At 40.4% G+C, this 21606-nt stretch overlaps 1 protein-coding gene across 5 annotated transcripts in view; it reads right to left on the minus strand.

Moving 5' to 3' along the window:
• Window positions 1–21606, minus strand: part of DOCK8 (dedicator of cytokinesis 8) — a 224196-nt gene that overhangs the window by 126035 nt on the left and 76555 nt on the right. For 3 of the 5 annotated variants that reach the window (XM_089913260.1, XM_089913261.1, XM_089913262.1), the window contains 5 exons: window positions 13531–13654; window positions 9525–9731; window positions 8560–8772; window positions 4129–4214; window positions 273–339 (listed from right to left, as the gene is read on the minus strand). In XM_089913260.1, the coding sequence (XP_089769386.1) occupies window positions 273–339; window positions 4129–4214; window positions 8560–8772; window positions 9525–9731; window positions 13531–13654 (697 nt within the window). Of the gene's footprint in view, window positions 1–272; window positions 340–1419; window positions 1476–4128; window positions 4220–8559; window positions 8773–9524; window positions 9732–13530; window positions 13655–21606 lie in introns of those variants that run through there. The other 2 variants (XM_022573565.3, XM_022573567.3) reach the window with 2 other exon arrangements.

The raw sequence follows: 21606 nt of genomic DNA on the forward strand, positions 1-21606 counted from the left end.
ATGTGTAACCCCATATGTCACTATTTCACTTCTCTATCTCAGCCAGGCTACCACCTCCAGTCGACTTTCTCGTAAAGGTTCTTCAAAGAACATAAATTCCCAGGTCACTTCTTTAAAAACTGCAAAGGCAACAGAACTGGACATATCAAAGGTCATTTGCTTTCAAATCTGATGTGGTTTTCCTACATAGAAGTGAGACTTAAAAACATGAACCCCAAGACAACGAACAACATGCAATGTCCTCAGGGTTGGGCTATTTTTTGCTGTCTTACCTTTTTCCTTTCTTTAACATCATAGAGAGCAATGCTGGCAAACAGAGGCTCAATTTCAATCTCAAACCTGTCAGAGAAAGAGAGAAAAACATATAGTTTCAACTTAGATAATTCTGAATTTTCTGAAAGTGCCTGGATATATAATCTGGTTAACAATGTAAGTTGTTTTCAGAAGTATTTGGGTAGCTCTATGCATGTGAGAATCACACTGGAATGTTAATGGAGAAATATGGGAGGTTCATGGAAAATTCCTAATCATTTGAGATCATGGTGGATGGTACGTTCTCCCCAAAAGTGCTTGCTGGTGACCCTGCAATAGAGAGCGGGTGGAACAGATCCTTGGTCTGATCCAGTATGGCACTTCTTACCATTGTAGCTGCTGTGTTTTCAGAGGATTGAGTCTCTGTCTTAGCTAAAGGTCTTGTTTACAGTTTACAGATTACTGCTAGACTAGAAAGCTCTATTATTCAATTTTAAGGGCTGGGGCTTTTCAGCTAGTACAAAAAAAAAGTTCAGTTGCTTTTCTTTAGGTTAGGTTATGATGTGTGTGAATATCTGGCCCTTCCTAACTCCACTGCCAGGGTAGCTGCTGACCCGAGGTGGAGGGAGGGGATTGAGCACTGCTGATAAACACTGAGGTGTGTGGATCCAATGAGAGCTGGAAATACGGCCCTAATTGCCAATTCCCCCAGAAATGGGGGGTTTGAAGAGAGGGCATCCCCAAAGCATAATCCTGCCACACGTTATAGGATGCACATGGAGCAGAGATGTTCACCTTCCAAATTTCTCAGGTTAACAATCCATGATACTGCCAGCTAAGAGCCCTAGTAATCAGGCCCTGGATCACCGTTATTGCAGAAGTCAGGTAAATTAGGTCAAATTTTGTTTCAAGGCCTATGTGAGAGGATGGCCTTATCATTGGATAGCTTTGTCTAAAAAGAGGACTTTTGAAGAAGAATATTTGGGCAGAGGTAACCACAGACAAGAGTGAGTCGGTCAAATGGCACTTTTGGAAATGAGGCAGTAAGGCATGATAGCAAAGGAGGGCACTGAGTCAGACAGACCTGGGCTCTGTTCCCTCTCCCGCTGCCTGCTAACTCTGGGATCTTAATCAGGTTACTTACTTTTCCCAGTTGCATTTATTTACCTGTAACATGAGGAAAGGACACCTGCTCTTCCCATTTCCTAGGACTGTTGTAAGCACTGTGAAAGATAATGTGTGTGAATATGCTTTATAAACAATGTCAAGAACACCATTATCCACAGTAGCCAAAAGGTGGAAGCAAACTCAGGTGTCCATCAAGGGATGAATGGATCAATAGAATGTGGTATATGCATACAATGGCATATTATTCAGTCTTGAAAAGAAAGGAAATTCTGACACATCCTACCATATGGAAAAATGTTGAAGACACTGTATAAGTGAAATAAACCAGTCACAAAAGGACACGCATTACATAATTCCACTTTTATGAGGGAATGGTGGGAGAGAGAAATGGGAATTATTGTTTAGTGGGTACAAAATTCCAATTTGGGAAGGTGAAAAGAGTTCTGGAGATGGATGGTGGTGATAGTTGTACAACAGTGTGAATGTACTTAATGCCACTGAAACACCACTCAAAATGGTTGTGATGGCAAATTTTACATTATGCATATTTCACCACAAATAAAATTTAACATTATCATTAAATTTTTACTGTTCATATTTAAACATTCTAGGTTTACCTATAAGAACTTGCTTTCTTTTATCCAGTTTATTTAAAGTAGTGAAAGACAGGATGATCTCTTTGGTTCATCTCCCCTATTGCAGGCATATGTTGGTATGAATACTATTTAAGATACTGGTGGAGTAGGTCAAGTATACGTTGAGCAAACACTGCGATTCTACTTAATTTCTGCTTTGGCAGTTTGGGGGAAAAATAACTAGAAACTACACTTCACAATTTTCATCAAGAGAAATCCAAGTGACTCAATTTGTTTTTTTAATAATATTACATGACTATCTTAGTGACCATGTGTTCCCACCTGTGAGAAGAGCTACCATTTATTTACGGAAAACATCTAGGAGACTTGGTGTCATGCATCACAGGGAAGAATTCCTCCAATCCCAAAGGGCATAGTTGCTGTATCGGATGAGCTTCCTGTGGTGGGTGGGTGAGTGCCTCAGACAATAGGGTGGATTTCCTGAACAATGAATGCAGAGGGGGACCGATCAGCCACTTCCACTCAGTCCTCCTGCTGAAGGGCTAGGAGGTTCCCCCTTCCGGGTCAGCTCGCAAGGGCTAGAGTTTGCCTTTCTGTACCCGTTGCTTGATACAGAGCTCACTTATTGGCTGCTCATCTCCGTGTACAAGACAAAACGTCCGAACTCCTCCCCCCATCCTACTGGTAAAACTGGCTTGAGGAGGGTGTTACAACATCAAGAGATCTCCACACCTGTGTAAGCAGTCATGCTGGCTTGCGTTCTGAGCAGAGAATTTGGGAGGCCCCGCAACAGAATCAGAAATTTATGGCACATAGGAACTTTGAGATCTGGTCTCACTACTTCATTTACAAGAACTCAGAATCCCAGAGAAGTCCCCAGGGCTGAAACATAGTCTTGAATCCAGAATCCAAAGGCTCTAATTGCAAACCAGGTGCTGCCTAAGGGGTCCATGAATTGACGTCAAGAGATGGATGACCTTCCTAATAGGGTATGAAAAAATGTTATGCTTATGAACTTTTGCCTTGGTAGAGCGTTCACAACTTAATATCTTCAAAAGAGCCTATGAAGAAGTGGAAGAACTAATTCTCTAAAGCAGCAGTCTGCAAAGAGGAAAGGGAGGCAGGCAAGCACTCCAGGGGGTAGGCAAGGCAATCCACTGAAATGCAGGAAGAAAATACTATCATTTATTTTTATTTATTGAGTTCATCCTTCAAAATGCCTCATTTATGTATGTTTTATAATATATATAATATTTAATAAACAAGTACAAAATGAATACACACATGCAGAGGATGTGTGACTTCTAAATACAATCAAAAAATATGGAAACAATTGCTTTAAAGCAAATGCGGCCCATGAGATGAATCCAGATTTCAGACATGTTCTTTTTGAAATGTGTGGTACTTAAGAATGAGAAAATATTTAAGAAGTCAGGAAATTATGCAGAAAAATCTGGATTTCTAGCTTCTCTTAAAAAAAAAAAATCAGACAATTGACCAAAATGGGCTTGTTTACTTGGATGGCAAGAATTGGCCCTAGCTAGTAGTGGGTGCCCCGTTGAGATAGTTTGCTGCAGTCCCCACTACTCTATATTGTCCACTGGCACTGAGAATGAATTTTAGTTGCATTTTTCATTGTGTTTTAACAGTGGTATGCTGGTAAATGTTTAACAAACAAGCCTCTAAAAAAAAAACAAAAGGCTCTAATTTGTAGCATTTTCTGAGTTCAGTGTTGTAAATATTTCCACCATTTCACCATGGCCAATTTCAAGCTACCAACGTGACTTCACTGAATAAAGAGTTGGGAAGAGAAGTATGCAATCAGCTCTCAGGAGTTAGAGCGGACTCCAGCACGCCAGTGGCTTTTACTGTTATTTTTCTTAATGTAGGCCACTTCACTCAATTAATTACCTATGTGCCTAACCTTAGTGTTTTGCCTTCCCTGTCATAGAAGAATGACTGTCAAAGGCTTGGCAGGATTAGAATCTGGGACTAGCTGACTCCAAACTCTGCTCTTTCTACTACCTCACAGGGCACTGTTAAAAGTGTGTTGGGGGTCCTCCCCGATTCAAGCTCTGAGGGTAAAGACACAGTCTGTATTTGAAAGGCAAGAGAGACCTCAATGTAGTGATTAGTGTCTGCTCATACTTACTTCAGGGTCAGCAACTTGACCAATATTCTGTTGCCCAGATGTTCCTTAGGACAGTCTGGTACCGGACGTATTTCCACAGCATCCTCCTATTGTTAATCACATTGTAAAAGAAATCAGTAGTGAATTCCCATGAAGAGTTCCAGTTGAAGTTAACTCGGGGAAGGGAAGGCTGCTAGCCACCATGCAAGACAGCTTGCATTTGCTTTATTTCTAATTGCAGAATAACACATTGACTTTTGCAAGACAGTTTATTATCCAACCCCTATGCTTCAAAGTCAGCATTTACAGCAAGCATTTTCTCCTTTCAGAAAGCCAAGCATTTAAGACAAAGAGACCGAGGGAGGAAGGAAGGAAATGTGAACATGGATATGGCTTAGTAACATCCACCAGATGGCAATGCAAAATCTTATACCTATTGTTGACTTTTTTTTTTGGCCGGTTCTAAGGACACAGAATATTTCTCCTGCCAAAGGCTTTACTAGTAAATATGTGAGTTTCAGATTTGAGATCTGAGTCAGAACAGTTCACCTGAGGCTATAAACCATTAAAACTATAATACAGTGTCTTTCTCGGTTTACTGTTTTCTTAAACAGATGACAGAGATTTGGGGTTGAATTTGTAGGTTCTAAATAGACATGCCCAGCTAGAACTTGCTAAAGTTCTAAGTATAGAGAAGCTTAGTAATGACAAATTTAAGAGGTACGTCTGTCTATTTTACTACATAGGGACCAAGGGACTTAAAGGGAAGTATCAAGTTCCTGTTGTAACTTTTAACATTCAAATGTGAACTATCACAGTATCTTAAGTATAGTCATGCATGCAAAGATCAACAGTGCCAGTTTCCCTGAGAACTTTAATTCTTGCTCTTGTAGTAAGCTATGCAAACTCTGATGAGTGGTCTGCAGCTCACAAGGGTGCAACGAATAGAGCCATGTCTAATTGTATTTTCCTGGGCTATAAATGATATCCCGAATACCCCACAGCAACCAGAAGAATTTTAAAATTCTGTTCTGATGCCTACACTGAGCTGAAGTTGAGAGACTTCAGTTCAGTGTAGGGATCAGAACAGACACATCTGAAAGGGAAGGGGCCCCTTATTGGAAAACAACCTCACCGTAAAGACATTCATGGGTTTCCAAGACTCCCTTTGGTCTGGATTCAGAACTTTGGGATCCTTTTTAAAAAGCTTTCCACTTGGAAAATTGTAAACATATACAAAGGTAGAGAGAAGAATGTAACAAACCACATTTACCTATCACCTAGCTTTAACAATTTCGACTCATGGGCAACTTGGTTTCATCTATACTCCCTCTTACTACCTTACTACCCCATTCAGTGTTGGAAGCTTAGAAGCAAGGCCCCACATATCATATATTTTCATCTGTGAATATTTCAGTACAGATCTCTAAAAGATAAGGACTTTTTAAGAACACGTACCATAATACTATTATTACTTTTTAAAAATTAAAAATAATTTCCTATTGTCACGAAATACGTAGTCAGTTCCAAACTTCCCCAGCTGTCTCAGTTTTTTTTACAGTTAGTTTGTTAATTCAGGTTCCAAACAAAGTCTACATATTCATACATTTCCTAACTCTAATCTATATGAATTTCTTGCACCTTTACAGTTATCTGAAATGAGAATGAATCGCCAATAAAGCAGAAGAAATGTTAAGTTGTACTGGATACCCATTGTTTTCCTCTTCCTGGGAGGAAATAGATAGAAATTTACAACGAGAGAGAGAGAAAGAGAGAGAGGGAGAAAGGCAGAGAGAGAGAGAGAGAGAGAGAGCGAGAGATTGTTAAGAGAGAAAAGGATAATATGAGAGATGATGCTCTTCCACCAGCTGACCCAATGGATCCTGAGGCCAACTCTACATCTGCCTACTTGTGATTTCATTATGTGAGCCAATAAGTCACTACCTTTTTTCCAAAATTGGTTTTTAGTTGGGTCCCATGACTTGCAACCAAAAGAGTCCAATGCAAACTCCTCTACGATTCGGAGTATAGTGGCACCCTTCTTATTGATCAACACATAGGATGCCTTTTACAGAATCAGAGTGAATCAGGGAAAAAACTCACCTCATAGAAGCTTGGTGGTTGAATTCTACTTTTGCCTCCCCTGTATACTCAGTCATAATTTGGATGTAAGAGTTCACCTCTCTTCTAACTTTTTTTCATTGGGAAATAAAGTAATAATAATATAAAATAATTTCACTAATGTGGTGTCAAAAAATTCAGCACTTGTAATCATTTCATGGTAGGCCAGAAAGTTACCCTTTTTTATACAGGACTTTCTCTGGAGAAAGTACAAGTTACAAGAACAGATGCAATTTCTGTGTGTACAACTCCAACACATTAAAGGGCTGGTATAGAAGCCCTCTAACATTTTAGACTTAGCAATTTCCAAATAATCTATACACTAATCACAAAGCATTCCTCTCCACTTAGTATGGCAGGCCCCATTAGGACATCTGCTAGATCATAACTTTTAGTCTCAATTGAGTTTCTGCATTGTTTAAAGACCATAAAACAAAATTCCTTCAAAATAGTCTATGATTCATCCTTGTAATCAAGCCTGGATATCCTCCCATTTAATCTCATGAAGGAGACTTTAATGAGCTGATGTCTCACTGGAAGTCTTCTCCTCACCCTTTAACTGTTTTCTCTCTACTGGTGTCCATTTGGGGTCTTTATTACCTTTTGGCACCTCCATCATGGAACTGGGAGGAAGAGGAACGCAAGTGAAGGTCATATCAGTCAGATATAATATTTCTTGACAAATGTGGTAAGAAGTTTTAAAGCTGTAGATGGAAACTGAAAAGTTACAAGATGTGATTGTTTATGTCATCTTTGGATTTCCATTAGGTGTGCTAATATACCAGGTAGCCATATATAGATAAACAAACAGTTAAACATAAAATTTGGAGTTAATGGGTTTGGATTCCCCATTCTATAATTCAATCTACCTGCTGTATCTTGAACAAGTTATTTAACCTCTCTGATTCTTACTTTGTAATCTGAAGATGGAGATGATAACACTGCCCACATAATTCATATTTATTTTTAATCTGCCTCATTCAGAAGAGGATTCGAGGCCCCTGACAATTAAAAAAAAGGATTTGAGGCCATTGCAAATAAAATAAATAGACGAGAAAACCGAGGTGGTTGGAAAATAAGGATGAGAAAAAAAGAAAGCTGAAGTAAATTCAGGACACCAATAAGTAAGCCACCAGATTTAGTAGAGGTGAACAGAAATTTGACTCCAAGTAACGAATTCTGTGGAGCTGATTACAAGATGTGACAATCTCTAAGCATACACGTTTTCTCAGTGGGAGCATAATTCTTCTTTGTCTGAAGGCTTGAGGGATCATTTTTTTTAGATCCTCTTTGAGTCAGGTGCTGCATGATGAGTAGGTCAATACCCTCAATAATATTTGCACAGTGGACATATCATATCAAATAACTGCTGTTTCCCTTATTGTCTTTTTTTGCTGACCACTAGTAAGCTCATCGAAGGGCAAATAAGCAAACAATTCACAGGGGTGGGGGATTCACAAGGTGTGAGGCTCCCTGATGGTTTTGATTGATCCAAAGATCCCATTTCAAATACATAGAGGCATGGAAGGATGGCACATCTTTTATGCAAAATTTCCCTAAATCTTATTTCTTGCAACTCAGCTTTTAATACAATTTGGACAGCAAAGATATATTGTGGTAATCTGTTTCTGGCAAGACGCAGAAATGAAGATATTCTGACATGCAGAACGGGAGACTATGAGCCTCTTATAAAGGAGCCTGAACAGGCCTGAATAACGGTCATCTGCCATCCCATCCAAAGTGCCCCCAGGAGCGACCACAGGCAAAGCCTAAATCGAGTTGTTTCAGGTCAGCTCCACTATACAGAGTAGACAATCAAGATCTGGGTGTTCTATGCATTGGGAACTCGGCTATGATTATTTTCGACTGGAATGCTTTCAAAGCAGGTCTCTCTGGTTGTTCACAGAGACCATCCAACAAAAACCAAAAAATCTTAACAAAGCACTAACGAGCATCAAGGATTAAGTAATACATGTATTGATAGATTAGCCGCAAAACACACCTTCAAGTAACTCAATGGTTTGACTGGCTGAGTGGGCTGACTGCATGTAGACCCTTGGAATGTTTTGAGGATTAAATGAGACAGTATCAGTGAAAGTGTTTTGTAAAGCGCTATGAAAATCCTAGTTGTTATCAAGGAACCTCGTCTGTATGATTGATCAATAATTTGCTCTGCTGTTACACAGGCTTGCCTTAGTGAAAAGAACAGCCCAGAAATCACACAAGTAAGCATCCTGACATTACTGTACAGTAATGACAAACAATAATATTGTCCTGGAGGCTCCCTGTGTCTTCATTGAAATTCTCCAGGATAAAGATGGTCACACCCACCTCATCCACTGATGGGTAAAGGGCAAAGAGCTCGGCCTGCCGATTGGTCCTCCGGGCCTCCTCATTCTGCTTCTCAAAGTCCTCGGCACTCACTTGTTGCACGAGGTTTTTCAGCCGCAAGTCAGGCTGCAGGCTGCGGAGGTCAAAGTCACAGGCAGTGATGGGGCCTTTCCCAGATACATCGCACAGCACGTTCAAGTGGCAGGGGCCTGCCTGTGAAAAAAGACGTGTCTTGGTGAGAGAGATCGTGGGCCTAAAATGAGAACTAAAGGCTCTGGAATGTCTCAAGACTGCTCCAATGTGAGATTGCAGAGTTGGGCCTCAAAGAATTTCTGACAAGAATCACATCATAGCTTCCTGGACTGGGTATCCTAAAATTAAATGTATCCTTCCTGCCTGGAAGCAGGTAATTAACTCATCAGATGTAGATACACCTGTTCTTGAGGAAAAGTTTGGAAACAGTTCTGTATTGCTGTTAGTTTGGGGCATGTTCTTTTCTGGAGATTGGGAGCCAAACCTCTTATGAACCCTACTCATGTCTTGTGCTCAACCAGAACAGAACTGGAATAAGGTGTTTAAAAAAAGCAGAGACTGGACTGGGGAATAAAGGGACCTCATCCTAATCCCAACTCCAGAGCTTGGCTTTCGAAACTGGAAAATGAGACGATCTGTGAAAAGCCTTCCAAATTAAATTTTATATAAACTCCAAAGCTGAATAGTATGTTTCCGAAGACAGAGATGTGGGCATGGGAACAGTTTCCTACAGGACTGTAGTAACAGTTACAGGAATAAACACCAGGAAAAAAAAAAAAAGAGTGTTTGCTATTCCAGCAGTATTCACTCAGCTGCAGTGTGTTTGAAAAAAACTGTCTTGTTTCAGTCACAAAGTGGCCACTTCATTCCACTATAAATGTCCTGGAAATTGGGAAATGGATACCTAACTACAGACTTGGCAAAAAACATACAATCATAATCAAGAATATGTTGTAAGGGCTTCCCTGGTGGCGCAGTCGTTGAGAGTCCGCCTGCTGATGAAGGGGACACGGGTTCGTGTCCCGGTCCAGGAAGATCCCACATACCACAGAGCGGCTGGGCCCGTGAGCCATGGCCGCTGAGCCTGCACGCCCGGAGCCTGTGCTCCGAAATGGGAGAGGCCGCAGCAGTGAGAGGCCCTAGTACAGCAAAAAAAAAAAAAAAAAAAAAAGAATATGTTGTAAGAATAATAGATGGATCTGTTATAAACACCTGTAAAATTTACAGTAAAATGTTATTCTCAAAGTACTATTACATGGACATACTGCTGTACAATATCTCCATAATACATATTTTTGGTGACATCTGTCTACCTCATAAAAGTGTTACTCTCCTAGATCATAAATTTTATCTAAACTGAATGTGTTAACAATAATCAATGGTAATACTTTAATTATTAATACTTTTGTTCATCTTAGAATTTGTAAGATGCTTGGGAAACTGAATTGGATTTCCCAACACTCTTTAAAAGGATGTAAAGATGTAGATAGATAGATAGATAGATAGCTATTGATGTCTTTATCTATCTTCAGAATTTATTCTAAGGCCACAACTGGACAAGTGAGCAAAGATGTGAGGACAAGAGTATCTCTGGAACTCTGTAATAACAAAATAATAGAAACAACCTAAATGCCCCCCTCAAAAAGAAACTTTTCAGATTAAGAGATTTTGGAACTCTCATACAGTGGAACATTAGGCAGCCATTAAAAAACAGAAAAATGTGCTGCCATTGGAAGAGAAAGATGATCATAGTATATTGTCTTGTTAATAAAAAAGGAAATTATACAATATTGTATATAATATAATTTTTATGAAATATTATGTGTATCATGGATTCACATCATATATATATTTAACTTATGAAATTCAGGCATTTGGCCTCGCAATTCCACTCAATAAGGTGCATAAAAATGATTGAAAAGGGCTTCCCTGGTGGCGCAGCAGTTAAGAATCCGCCTGCCAATGCAGGGGACACAGGTTCGATCCCTGGTCCGGGAAGATCCCACATGTCACGAAGCAACTAAGCCCGTGTGCCACAACTACTGAGCCTGCGCTCTAGAGCCCGTGAGCCACAACTACTGAGCCCGCGTGCCACAACTACTGAAGCCCGCGCGCCTAGAGCCTGTGCTCCACAACAAGAGAAGCCACTGCAATGAGAAGCCCGCGCACCGTAACGAAGAGTAGCTCCCGCTCACCGCAAATGGAGAAAGCCCGTGCGCAGCAACGAAGACCCAACGCAGACAAAAATAAATAAATTTAAAACAAATGATCGAAAGGGAGGATGTTGCTGGACTGAGCCTCTCTCCATGATGAGTATTAGTCTGATACTTAAAACCACACCTCTCTTGTATAACTTGGCTCTGAAACCCAGCCGATGACTTGAGTGCTGTGTTAGTGTGCTGAAGAAATGACTGTGCTTTATGGCTGCGCTGGACACTCACCTTTTGAATTTACCCTTTTCTGCTCTGCTCTGTGGTGCTGGGTCTGCAACTCAGCAAATCACATTTCTGCTTTGCTCCTTCTCCCTTTAGGTTCTGCCAACAGGGAGCACTCCAGGGAGACTGGATGGCTGGGGGAGGGAGAAGGGACTGACCCTTTCCTCTCTCCCTGCAGTTTCTCTCACCTTGGTTGTGGCCATTGGTCCTAGTCTTCCATTTCTCTGGCACTTCCAGAACAGCCCTCATCTTACCTTCCTTGGAGGTATCAGCACCAACTGGGCAATTCCTTCTCCCAGGAGGTCTAAGTCCAGACTCCCAGGCCCTGTGAGGTCTCTCCTCTGACGACACCACTGACTAGGCTGTGCCCCCTCCTCAGATATTTGAGTCCTAGCTCTGAGGCCCCTCTTCTGAGCTGCTAGGTTCTGATAACTCCAAGCTCCTCCCACTAGACCCATGGTTCTCAAACATGGTCCTGGGACCAGCAGTATCAGCAACTCCTGGGAAATGCTATTTAGAAATGCAAATTCTCGGGCTTTCCTGGTGGCGCAGTGGTTGAGAGTCCGCCTGCCGATGCAGGGGACACGGGTTCGTGCCCTGGTCTGGGAGGATCCCACATGCCGCAGAGCGGCTGGGCCCATGAGCCATGGCTGTTGAGCCTGCGCACCCGGAGCCTGTGCTCCGCAGCGGGAGAGGCCACAACAGTGAGAGGCCCATGTACCGAAAAAAAAAAAAAAAAAAAAAAGAAATGCAAATTCTCAAGCCCCACTCCAGACCCAGTGAATCAGAAACTCTGGAGTGGGGCCCAGCCATCTGTGTTCCGACAAGCCCTTCAGGGGGTTCTGATGAAGCTTAGGTTTGAGAACCACTGCCATAGACCCCAGGCTTAGGGTGGCGCGCTGTTTCTTGTAGTTACAATATCTGTATGACTTCAATTTTCCTTTTTGGTTCTCACAGTCCTCCAAAATGTGTTTAACCATTTCCCTATGTTGAAGTTCTTCTGTGGAAATACCTAGTGTTTCTTCTGTCTGACTGATACAAGGAACAATTTAGTTGGTCACCTACATGATGAAAGCTGAATTTAGTCAAAATTACCAATGAAAAACCCCTGAAATTTCCCACAGAGGACAGCATACAGATATCCCATTCCTCAGTAAGCCCACCAGGTTCAGCACTGGAATTGATGGCGGATTCCTCTGCAGAGATAAGTAGTCAGCCTGACTGTAGTCTGAAAAATAGGTATTATTTAAAACCTCTAGTCATATTCAGCATGGCAAGATGCTTGTGTTATGAGGGCACCTGGAAGCTGAAAACTATACTGGTTTAGAAGAAGTCCTGTGCAAACTTGGACACATTTCTTCCTCTATGTTTTATTTTTCTTACCTATAAAATGGACAGATTGGACCAGAGCACTGGTTTTTAGAATCTTTTTAAAATTGTGTCAAGTATATATGCAACATAAAATTTACCATTTCATCATTTTTTAATGTACAGCTCAGTAATGTTCATTACATTCACATTGTTGTTCAACCAGTCTCCAGAACTGTTTTCATTCTGTAAAACTGAAACTCTATACCCATTAAACTATAACTCCTCACTCCCACCCCTCCCCAGCCCCTGGCAACCACCGTTTTACCTTTATATATCTATGAATCTGACTACTCTAGGTACCTCATATAAATGGAATCATACAGTATTGGTTCTTTTGTAACTGGCTTATTTCACTCAGCATAATGTCTTCAAGGTTCATCCCCATGTTGTAGTATGTGTCAGAATTTCCCCCCTTTTTAAGGCTGAATAGTATTCCATTGTATGTATATGCCACATTTAGTTTATCCATTCATCTGCCCATGGACACTGGGCTGTTTCCCCCTTTTGGCTACTGTGAATAATGCTCTATGAACACAGGTGTATAGAGCACTGACTTTTAAACTGTAACTACTCTGTAATAGTAATAATAATAATAACAACAGCAGCAGCAGCAGCCAACATTTATAGGGTGCAAAGTGTGAGCTGGCATTGTCTTAAATGCTTTACACACATTAACGCATTTAATACTCAAACAACTTCATGAGTTGGGTACTTTTATCATCCTTGTTTTCCAGGAGAGGAAACTGAAGCCCAGAGAGTTGAGTTATCCTGTCTGAGGTTATAGAGTTGGTATGTGATAGACAGTCTGCCTCAGTGTGGAGCTTCCAATCATGCTGCAGCCTGCCTTAGGCCTGGGGACACCTCTGAGTCTCTGCAGGAATCATTATAGGGATGGGCCCAATTCCCCCCCTCCCCAGTTAGAGCCCCTCCACTTTTATCTGTTTTCATTTGAACACCAATGTCTATAGCTACAAACAAGTTTGAAAAAAAATATCACTGACTCAAATGGTAGAATTCCTCCTATTCCAATATTCTATGAGTCTAGCCTTTTTATTAGTTTAAAAAAAGATCGACAGCATGCCATGGAAGAACGTCCAGTAACCTGGCAACCGTGTTTGCTGATAGGAAATACCTGAGAGCTGGGTTCACTGCACTCCAAGGTTTCTGACTCAAACATCTGTTTCTGAAGCGTCTTGTGAAAATCTTTTCGGGATCCAGTCTTTTTAAAGCCGCAAATCTCCGAACTTCCTTGGTTTCTTTCATTGTTGTTATTAAATAAGAGAGAGTGTGGAAGGAGGGAGAGGGAGAGAGAGAGAGAGGCAAAATCATTAGATTAAAATAAAAGTAATGGCTTAAGTGCAGACATGGTGCTGAAAGATCTTGCAAAGAGAGGACCATTTGTAATTCTTCACATCTAATTATGCACCAGGCCTAACACAAGGCTCTGTTGTAATGACATACAAACTTGCCTCCTGGCTGGCTCACTATTAAAGGCAGGAGTGGCCTGGGAAAATGTCACTTCAGTGTGCGGCCATTTCAGCTGTGGGGCATTTGGCTCCAAGCTGAAGCTAAACTATGACCCTAGTGTAAGAGGCTGGAATAAATCTAGCAGAGTGCAGATGCAGCGAATAAAGGTCGTTTGAAGATAAAAATAGAGGAAAACATTTAATCTCCAAATCAATGTTCTTAGTAATGAATAAAAAAGGCAGGACATGGCTAAGAAAAAATAGAAATAAATGATTTATGTACCAAAAGTCTTTGCTGCTATTCTCAGTCGCCACTCCATGCACGCCATTAAACTTGTGTTTAAAAAATGTTGCAAATATTATATATCACTTATATGTAGAATCTAAAAAATAATTCAAATGAATCTATACAAAACAGAAACAGACTCACAGACATAGAAAACAAAGTTACGGTTACCAAAGCAGAAAGGGGGGGTCATGAATTAGGAGTATGGGGTTAACAGATACAAACTACTACACATAAAATAGATAAGCTTATTTTTGTGTATGGTGCTAGGGATAATATCATTCTTTTACATGTAGCTGTCCAGTTTTCCCGGCACCACTTATTGAAGAGACTTTTTTCTCCATTGTGTATCCTTGCCTCCTTTGTCATAGATTAGTTGACCATAGGTGCGTGGGTTTATCTCCGGGCTTTCTATCCTGTTCCATTGACCTATATTTCTGTTTTTGTGCCAGTATCATATTGTCTTGATTACTGTAGCTTTGTGTTATAGTCTGAAGTCAGGGAGTCTGATTCCTCCAGCTCCATTTTTTCCCCTCAAGACTGCTTTAGCTATTCGGGGTCTTTTGTGTCTCCATACAAATTTTAAGATTTTTTGTTCTAGTTCTGTAAAAATTGCACTGGCAATTTGATAGGGATTGCATTGAATCTGCAGATTGCTTTGGGTAGTATAGTCATTGGGATTGACATATATACACTAATGTGTATAAAATAGATAACTAATAAGAACCTGCTGTATAAAAAATAAATCAAAAATTCAAAAAAATAAAATAAAATAGATAAGCAACAAGGATTTACTGTATAGCACAGGGAACTATACTTAATAACCCATAATGGAAAATATTCTGAAAACATATATATATACACACATATACATATATAACTGAATCACTTTGCTATGCACTTGAAGCTAACACACTATTGTAAATCAACTATACTTCAATTTTAAGAAATGTGTTGCTATGGAAAGGGTTTAATATGATGTCTAGCACTGTCACTGGAGAAAGAAGTGAGACCATCACAAAAAAGGCAACAGATATACACTGTCAAATAATAACTATAGAAACCAACATGTGTATTCCCCATTGTTACGACTCAAAGGCCTCCTGGAAAACATGCTGCAGACTCAACCACACAAACATGCACCTGTTTTGTTTGATTTGCCACACTATTAGGAAACCACTGAGCAAGCTGGTAAAGGGACGTGAAATGAGGTTAGGATTTATTAGGCAGATCAGATGGAAGACAGGTAAAGCAGGAAATGTAGGAGAGCTACTAGCAATGATCCAAATACTGTTTATAACTCTTTGGGAGGGGCGAAGTGTTGGGTTATGCACAGTGGCACAGAGCAAGTATTCAATACTAAGTAAAAGAGGCCAGGAAAAAAATAAAAAGATAACTGCATGATTCCATTTATATGACGCTCTGGAAAAGGAAAAGCTATAGAGACAGAAAAGAGATCAGTGGCTTGCCAGGGTCTGGGGGTAGAGAAAGGGGTTGACCACCAAGAGGCCTGGGGGAATTTGGGGGGTGGGTGGGGCGTGGAACCGTTCTGTATCTTGATTGTAATAGTGGTTACACAACTGTATGCATTTGTCAAAACTCACAGAACTTTAGTCTAAAAAGAATGAATTACAATTACCTCCAAATCAATGGACAGTTTCGGATTACGCCTGGCATTAATTAGGGTAGTATGTACATTTAATAGTCATTCAACATAAGGGCTGACACTTCGCTGCGGTTTATTATAGGATGGTGGTCTCACTGAAGCAGGAGTGAATGGATTTAAGTCCTGGCTCCACAGCTTACAAGCTGTGTGACTTAAGGCAAATTAGTCTACTTCTTTGTGCCTCAATTTCCTTATCAAGATAATAAGAATTAGAATAATACCTAGGTCATCAGTTCTACTGCATGCAATAAATAAATTCTCATATGTAAAACACTTGGAAGATTTCTTGGCCTATGGCCATAACTCAGTAAATATCTGCCACTACTTAATGATGTTTATTAAACAGTATTAGAGAATATGGCTCAATTATGTGCCAATTGTCCCTGTCAGTGGACAAGTAATCCAGATTAGACCAATGAATAAGATACTATAAGCAAAGGAAAAATAAAAAAAGGTACAACTCAGTATTGTTGAAGATTTCTTTTAACGCAATGGTCCAGGATAGATTTCACATCATAGGCACTAAAATGTATGTATTCATGGAATAAAGATAAGATTTGAAAAATCATAAGAAGTATACCTTAGGGCTATTCTAGTTCCAATTCAACCTATGTAAAATATTCCTTTCAAGTGAAATAAGATTTTCTGAGGACTTCAGAAAATGCACTTATCTTAGTATGTCAGAGGAATGAACCCCAAACTCTATCTCATATATTTTAATGCATCACAGGGGAAAAAAAACTACTTTCCTCTGGAGGACCATGCTTAATGAAGCCGCTTTGCTTTCTATGGATGTCTTTTTTTTTTTTTTATACAGCAGGTTCTTATTAGTTATCTATTTTATACATATTAGTGTATATATGTCAATCCCAATCTCCAAATTCATCCCACCACCACCACCAGCCCCCCCGCACCTCTGCTTTCCCCCCTTGGTCTACAGGTATGTCTTTGTCATCCATAACCATACAGTCAAACACTGATTTAGTTAGCTCTTTTATGCCTCAATTATCTCCTTGCTGATATTACATTTCTCTATAATACCTAGGAATAGTCTCTTATGTCCCTGCTATGTGTGATAATGGCTTTGAATCCCACTTAGGGGGCAGAGGAGTAGAGTAATGGCCACTTGTGTTCCCTCCCACTCTCATAATTCTATAGGACATTTGCCACTCAGATCCTATAATTGAGACTTTTAAATCAGACAAATAGTGCCGCTCATGCAGGACAGAGGAAAGTTTTAGATTTTAACTTAGTAGGGAAAGATTAAAACTACACAGAAGCACAAAGTACTGTTCTCCTTTTGGGAGAAATGTATTTTCCGACTTGAACTGTTTGCCTCTGTTACTTAGACTGGAAGATGCCTTGAATTAATTTCACTTTATCTTTTTCATGTCTATAGCACAAAGTTTTGTGTCCTTGCTCTAAAAATCATAGCACTTTCTCCTTCATGCCTTTTGCAAATGACCATTAATCTAATGAATAGAACGGTGCCACGGTTGCTTGTTTATCTCATCTTATTTCCATATATTTTGACAATTTTGTATGTATTGCTGTTTGCTGGCATCCTTTGGGTGATGGTAAATACTATAAGCATTATTTTCTCTGTAATTTTCTTTAATGAACTAAAGAGAGAATAACTTAAGAATGTGTTTGGTGTCTTCGTGGAGAGTAAAACTCTGAAGTAATTAAACTTGTTGACATGCTATTTATTCTTGGTGTATTACCCATAGTGACAGTGAAACATTTCACGAGTGTTTTGAGCAGCACATAAAAGCCCTTAGACTTTGTCTTTCATCCTGGGTGATTAAGGTAATTCTGAAGGAAGGTCATGCTCAAGGAGAGCTGGGATATCAAGGAATGGGGTATCATCTGTTTTATTACTCCATATTTTACTCCCAGTGAACTGGTAAACAATTAAAATTCAAACACATCAGTGCATATAATTCAGTTACTCCCAAAACACCATAAAAATGTCTCCCTGATCAAAAACTGCTTATTATGACATGCATCTGTTGCTCTGGCTGTCAAGGTGCTTAGCTATCTGCTTTCTGAAAGTATGGAAAGCAAGCCAGGCTCATCAGCCTATGCAGTGACAAAGAGCAATCCAGCTGTGGAAATCACTGTGCCACTCTTGACTTCTTACACGCAGACTCCCCATCCCCATAAATCCACTCCCACGAAAGCCCAACTCAAAGGCCAGCACTTGCACCGAGCCTTCCCTAACCTGGCCAGAAGTAACTGCTCCCTTCTCTGAATTTTCAAAGCATGTTGTTTGTATTTCTCTTAGAAGTTTTTATAATATTCTATGTTACAGTCTAATTACTTGTCTAAATTGTTATCTCCCCTGCTAAATATGTGCTCTCTCTCACTAGACTATGACTTCGCTGAGGACAGGGCCTCCTTTAGGGATAGGATTCCTGTGTATTCCTCTTTGCATCTTCTTTGGTGCCTTATTCTCAGGAGATATTTTCCAAACATTTGTTGAATGGGAGAACGAATGCAACTCTAACAAGCAAATATCTATATCGTTTTCCTCTCACACAAGTGTTCTCAAATCTGTCAGATCCAACACTGTCTTTCTCTGTAACAAATGTTTTATAATGCCACCTTTATAACCCATCAACTTACTCATTTTTAGAAGTCAATAAAATGTCCCAGCTGTTATAGAAATGAGAAATAAAAGAAACATAATACCTAAAATAGCATGTATGTAAATATGCAAATGCTTGGACACAGCTACACCAGAGGACATAATGAAATAGCTGTTTGCACCTGTAGGAAGAATCGTTGTAAATATAACACCTACAAAAGCAGACTGCAACAGATGTGTTGTATGGGTGACTCAAACACCACAAAGCAGCACTGCTGTCAGTAATGTGATTTTCCAAAATGGGGGAAAACTCTCGTAGAGCTCTAATCAGCACAAAGTTTAACTTCCCCTATATTTACATGATAGTTGTTTTCCTGAAAAATTCAGTGCAAAAATATTTGTAAGATGGCATAGAGGCTTGGCTCAGATATTTACAGACTGGTGTTTCACCACCCTGAAGGTCCAGCAGGACATTTGATAGTTGTGTTGGATGTTGAACTGGGGATGATCCTTCATTGTATGTGATGCCCCATGCATTGCAGGGTGTGAAATGCAGTAGCCCACACCAGCCATTGAGACAATTAAAAACAGAAACATTAATTACCCTCATTGAGAACCATTGCTACTAAGATATTAGAAAACTGGAATCCCCAAATCCAATCTAAACCATAGTTTTAGCAGCACATCTGGGAAAGGATATCCACCAAGACTTCCTGGAAGGGGTGAAATGCAGCAAGTTTAACCGGGACCACAGCATCATTCACGTGTTTAATTGTTTGGGGGGAGAATTCTACTAGTGGAAAATCCTAAAGTGAGCACTTTTCAGAGTTCTACTTTTGGTTTTGGTAGAAAGTAAATTTCTCATATAGAAATTATTATATAGTTTAGCAGAAACAGGGATGTTAGGAGATTTTAAATTCAACATATCCACAAAATAAGGGTATCTAGATCTATAATACATGCACTGGTATTGCATCTAATGGTATTATCACTGATGATAATATAGCTATCATTTCTTGGACTGGTAATTGTCTTAGTGATTGTCTACGTGATTGTCTTAGTTGAGATTCCCTAGAAGCTGAGCCTGAGGCAGGGACTCAGGTGCATGTGATTTTTGATTATGTGTTCTTGAAGAAAAGCCTGTAAGAGAGATAGGGAAGCAGAAGGAGTCAACTAAGGATGAGAGCTCAGATAAATTCTTGGCCTGATACACAGGGTGCTCTGGAAGGATCACATTGCAAAGTTGTCCCACTGTTCCACTCTGAGACAAGAGGTGGGACTATGGTACCCCTTGCACCAGTGCTATTGTGCCGGTCAGGCACTGGTCACCACCACCAATCCAAAGTGGGAGGTTAAGGGGCTGGGAGGTAGAGCGAATTGCTCAAATGTCTCTGGGCACAACAGCTCCTACACTCACGGCAGCTGCAAGATAAACGCATGGGACAGTAAAGGGGACCCACTAACAGTCTTTATTACAATGCCAGGCACCTAACATATATTATTTTCCTTTTATTTTGAAACAAACTCAAATTTACAGAAAACTTGCAAATATAGTACAAAGACCTTTCCCCCTCTCAAACTATTTGAGAGTAAGTTGCTGACCTAATTCTCCATTATCCCTGAATACTTCAGTGTGTAACTTCTACAAACAAGGACATTCTCCATGGTAATTAGTATTCAACCATCACATTCAGGAAATTAACACTGATACATTATTATCATCTAATCCTCTGACCCCTTTCAGCTTTCACCAAATGTCCCCCAAATGCCTTCTAGAGCAAAAGGATCTAGTCCAAAGTCATGCATTGCATTTATATGTCACATTTCTTTACTCTTGTTCACTCTGGAACAGTTCCTCAGTGTTTCCTTGACTTTCATGACCTTAAGATTATAGGCCAGTTATTATTTAGAAAGTCCCTCCATTTGGGTTTGATTGTTGTAAATGCCCCATTCCTCATCAAGCTTTCAGTTTGATTTGTATCAATATGGATTCACAGTTTCCTATTTTATTCAACATATCTTAATCCATTTCTATTATTTATTTTGGTGCTATAATTATCCTCAATTTGACCAGTGTGAATCCCTTCAGCTGGCTCTTACAACTTTTTACATGTCCCCAGCAGTCACTGATCACATCCTGCTTTCTGCCACAAGATATTCAGGCTGATCTTATACTTTCCTTTCCTCAACCCTGGAATCAGTCATTTCTCCAAGAAGCTCTGATTCTTTTTAGTGGAAAATGGTTCTTAGAAGCCAAGATGTAGGTGTTGGGTGTGCTCATTGCTATTAAGGTGTTGCTCCTCCTATGTCTTCTCAGTGAACAGAGTTAGGTAGGGAGTGTGTGTGTGTGTGTGTGTGTGTGTGTGTGTGTTTTGAAAGCCAGGAGTTCATGTTGATCCTTGCAATCCCAATCTGACATCACAGTATCCATTCTAGTTTCCTTCCTTTCCATATTAACTTCCTTCTCAGATAGTGAAAAATCTAACACCTACTGTCCTTAATATACTTACTTACTTGATTAATCCCCTCAATGTAACCCTTGCTAACAGCACCCCTCCATGCCCACACATGTTGCCCTCCTTATATTCTGACTCTGACACCCTGCACCAGGCTTGCCCTCTGGCTCGACGTCTTCTTCAGTCTGCACTGACACTTAGTGCCAGGCCACCCTCCCACAAGGACATCCTTGTCCCTCGCCTGGGCTCTGACACCTCGTGGTAGGCTTCTCCCCCATGTAACACCCCCTCATTCTACTCAGAATGTCTGCTCTGTTATCACATGCCAGGCTGCCCCAGGCTCAGATACCCCCCTCACACCACGTAGGTTCTGCTTCTCCATGCCAGGCGGCCCTTCTAAAGGTGTGTCCTCCTCAGTGTGTTTGGCCTTCCACTCCTCATTCTGGCCCTCTTCAGCTACTCCCCACCCTGAGTCATGGATGGCTAGCTTGTTCTGATGGCTTCCACACCAAATTGTACAAGAAGGGAGAGGAAAGAAAGAGAAAAGCGTATAGGAAGGGGAAGAGGAAAAAGAAGAGGAACATGTATTATTTTCCAGTCTTCACAATAAGCCTTCAAAATGAGCAACATTTCCCCCCATTTCACACTTGAGGAAACGCTGGTTCAGAGAGATGAAGTCACTTGCCCAGGGTCTCATAGACATTACATAAGAAGCCAGCATCGGGACCCAAGTCTAGACTCTAT

The sequence above is a fragment of the Delphinapterus leucas genome, chromosome 6 (genome assembly GCF_059928025.1).
Source record: "Delphinapterus leucas isolate spDelLeu-1000000601 "Yukka" chromosome 6, BTC_Dleu_Yukka2, whole genome shotgun sequence".
NCBI lineage: Eukaryota > Metazoa > Chordata > Mammalia > Artiodactyla > Monodontidae > Delphinapterus > Delphinapterus leucas.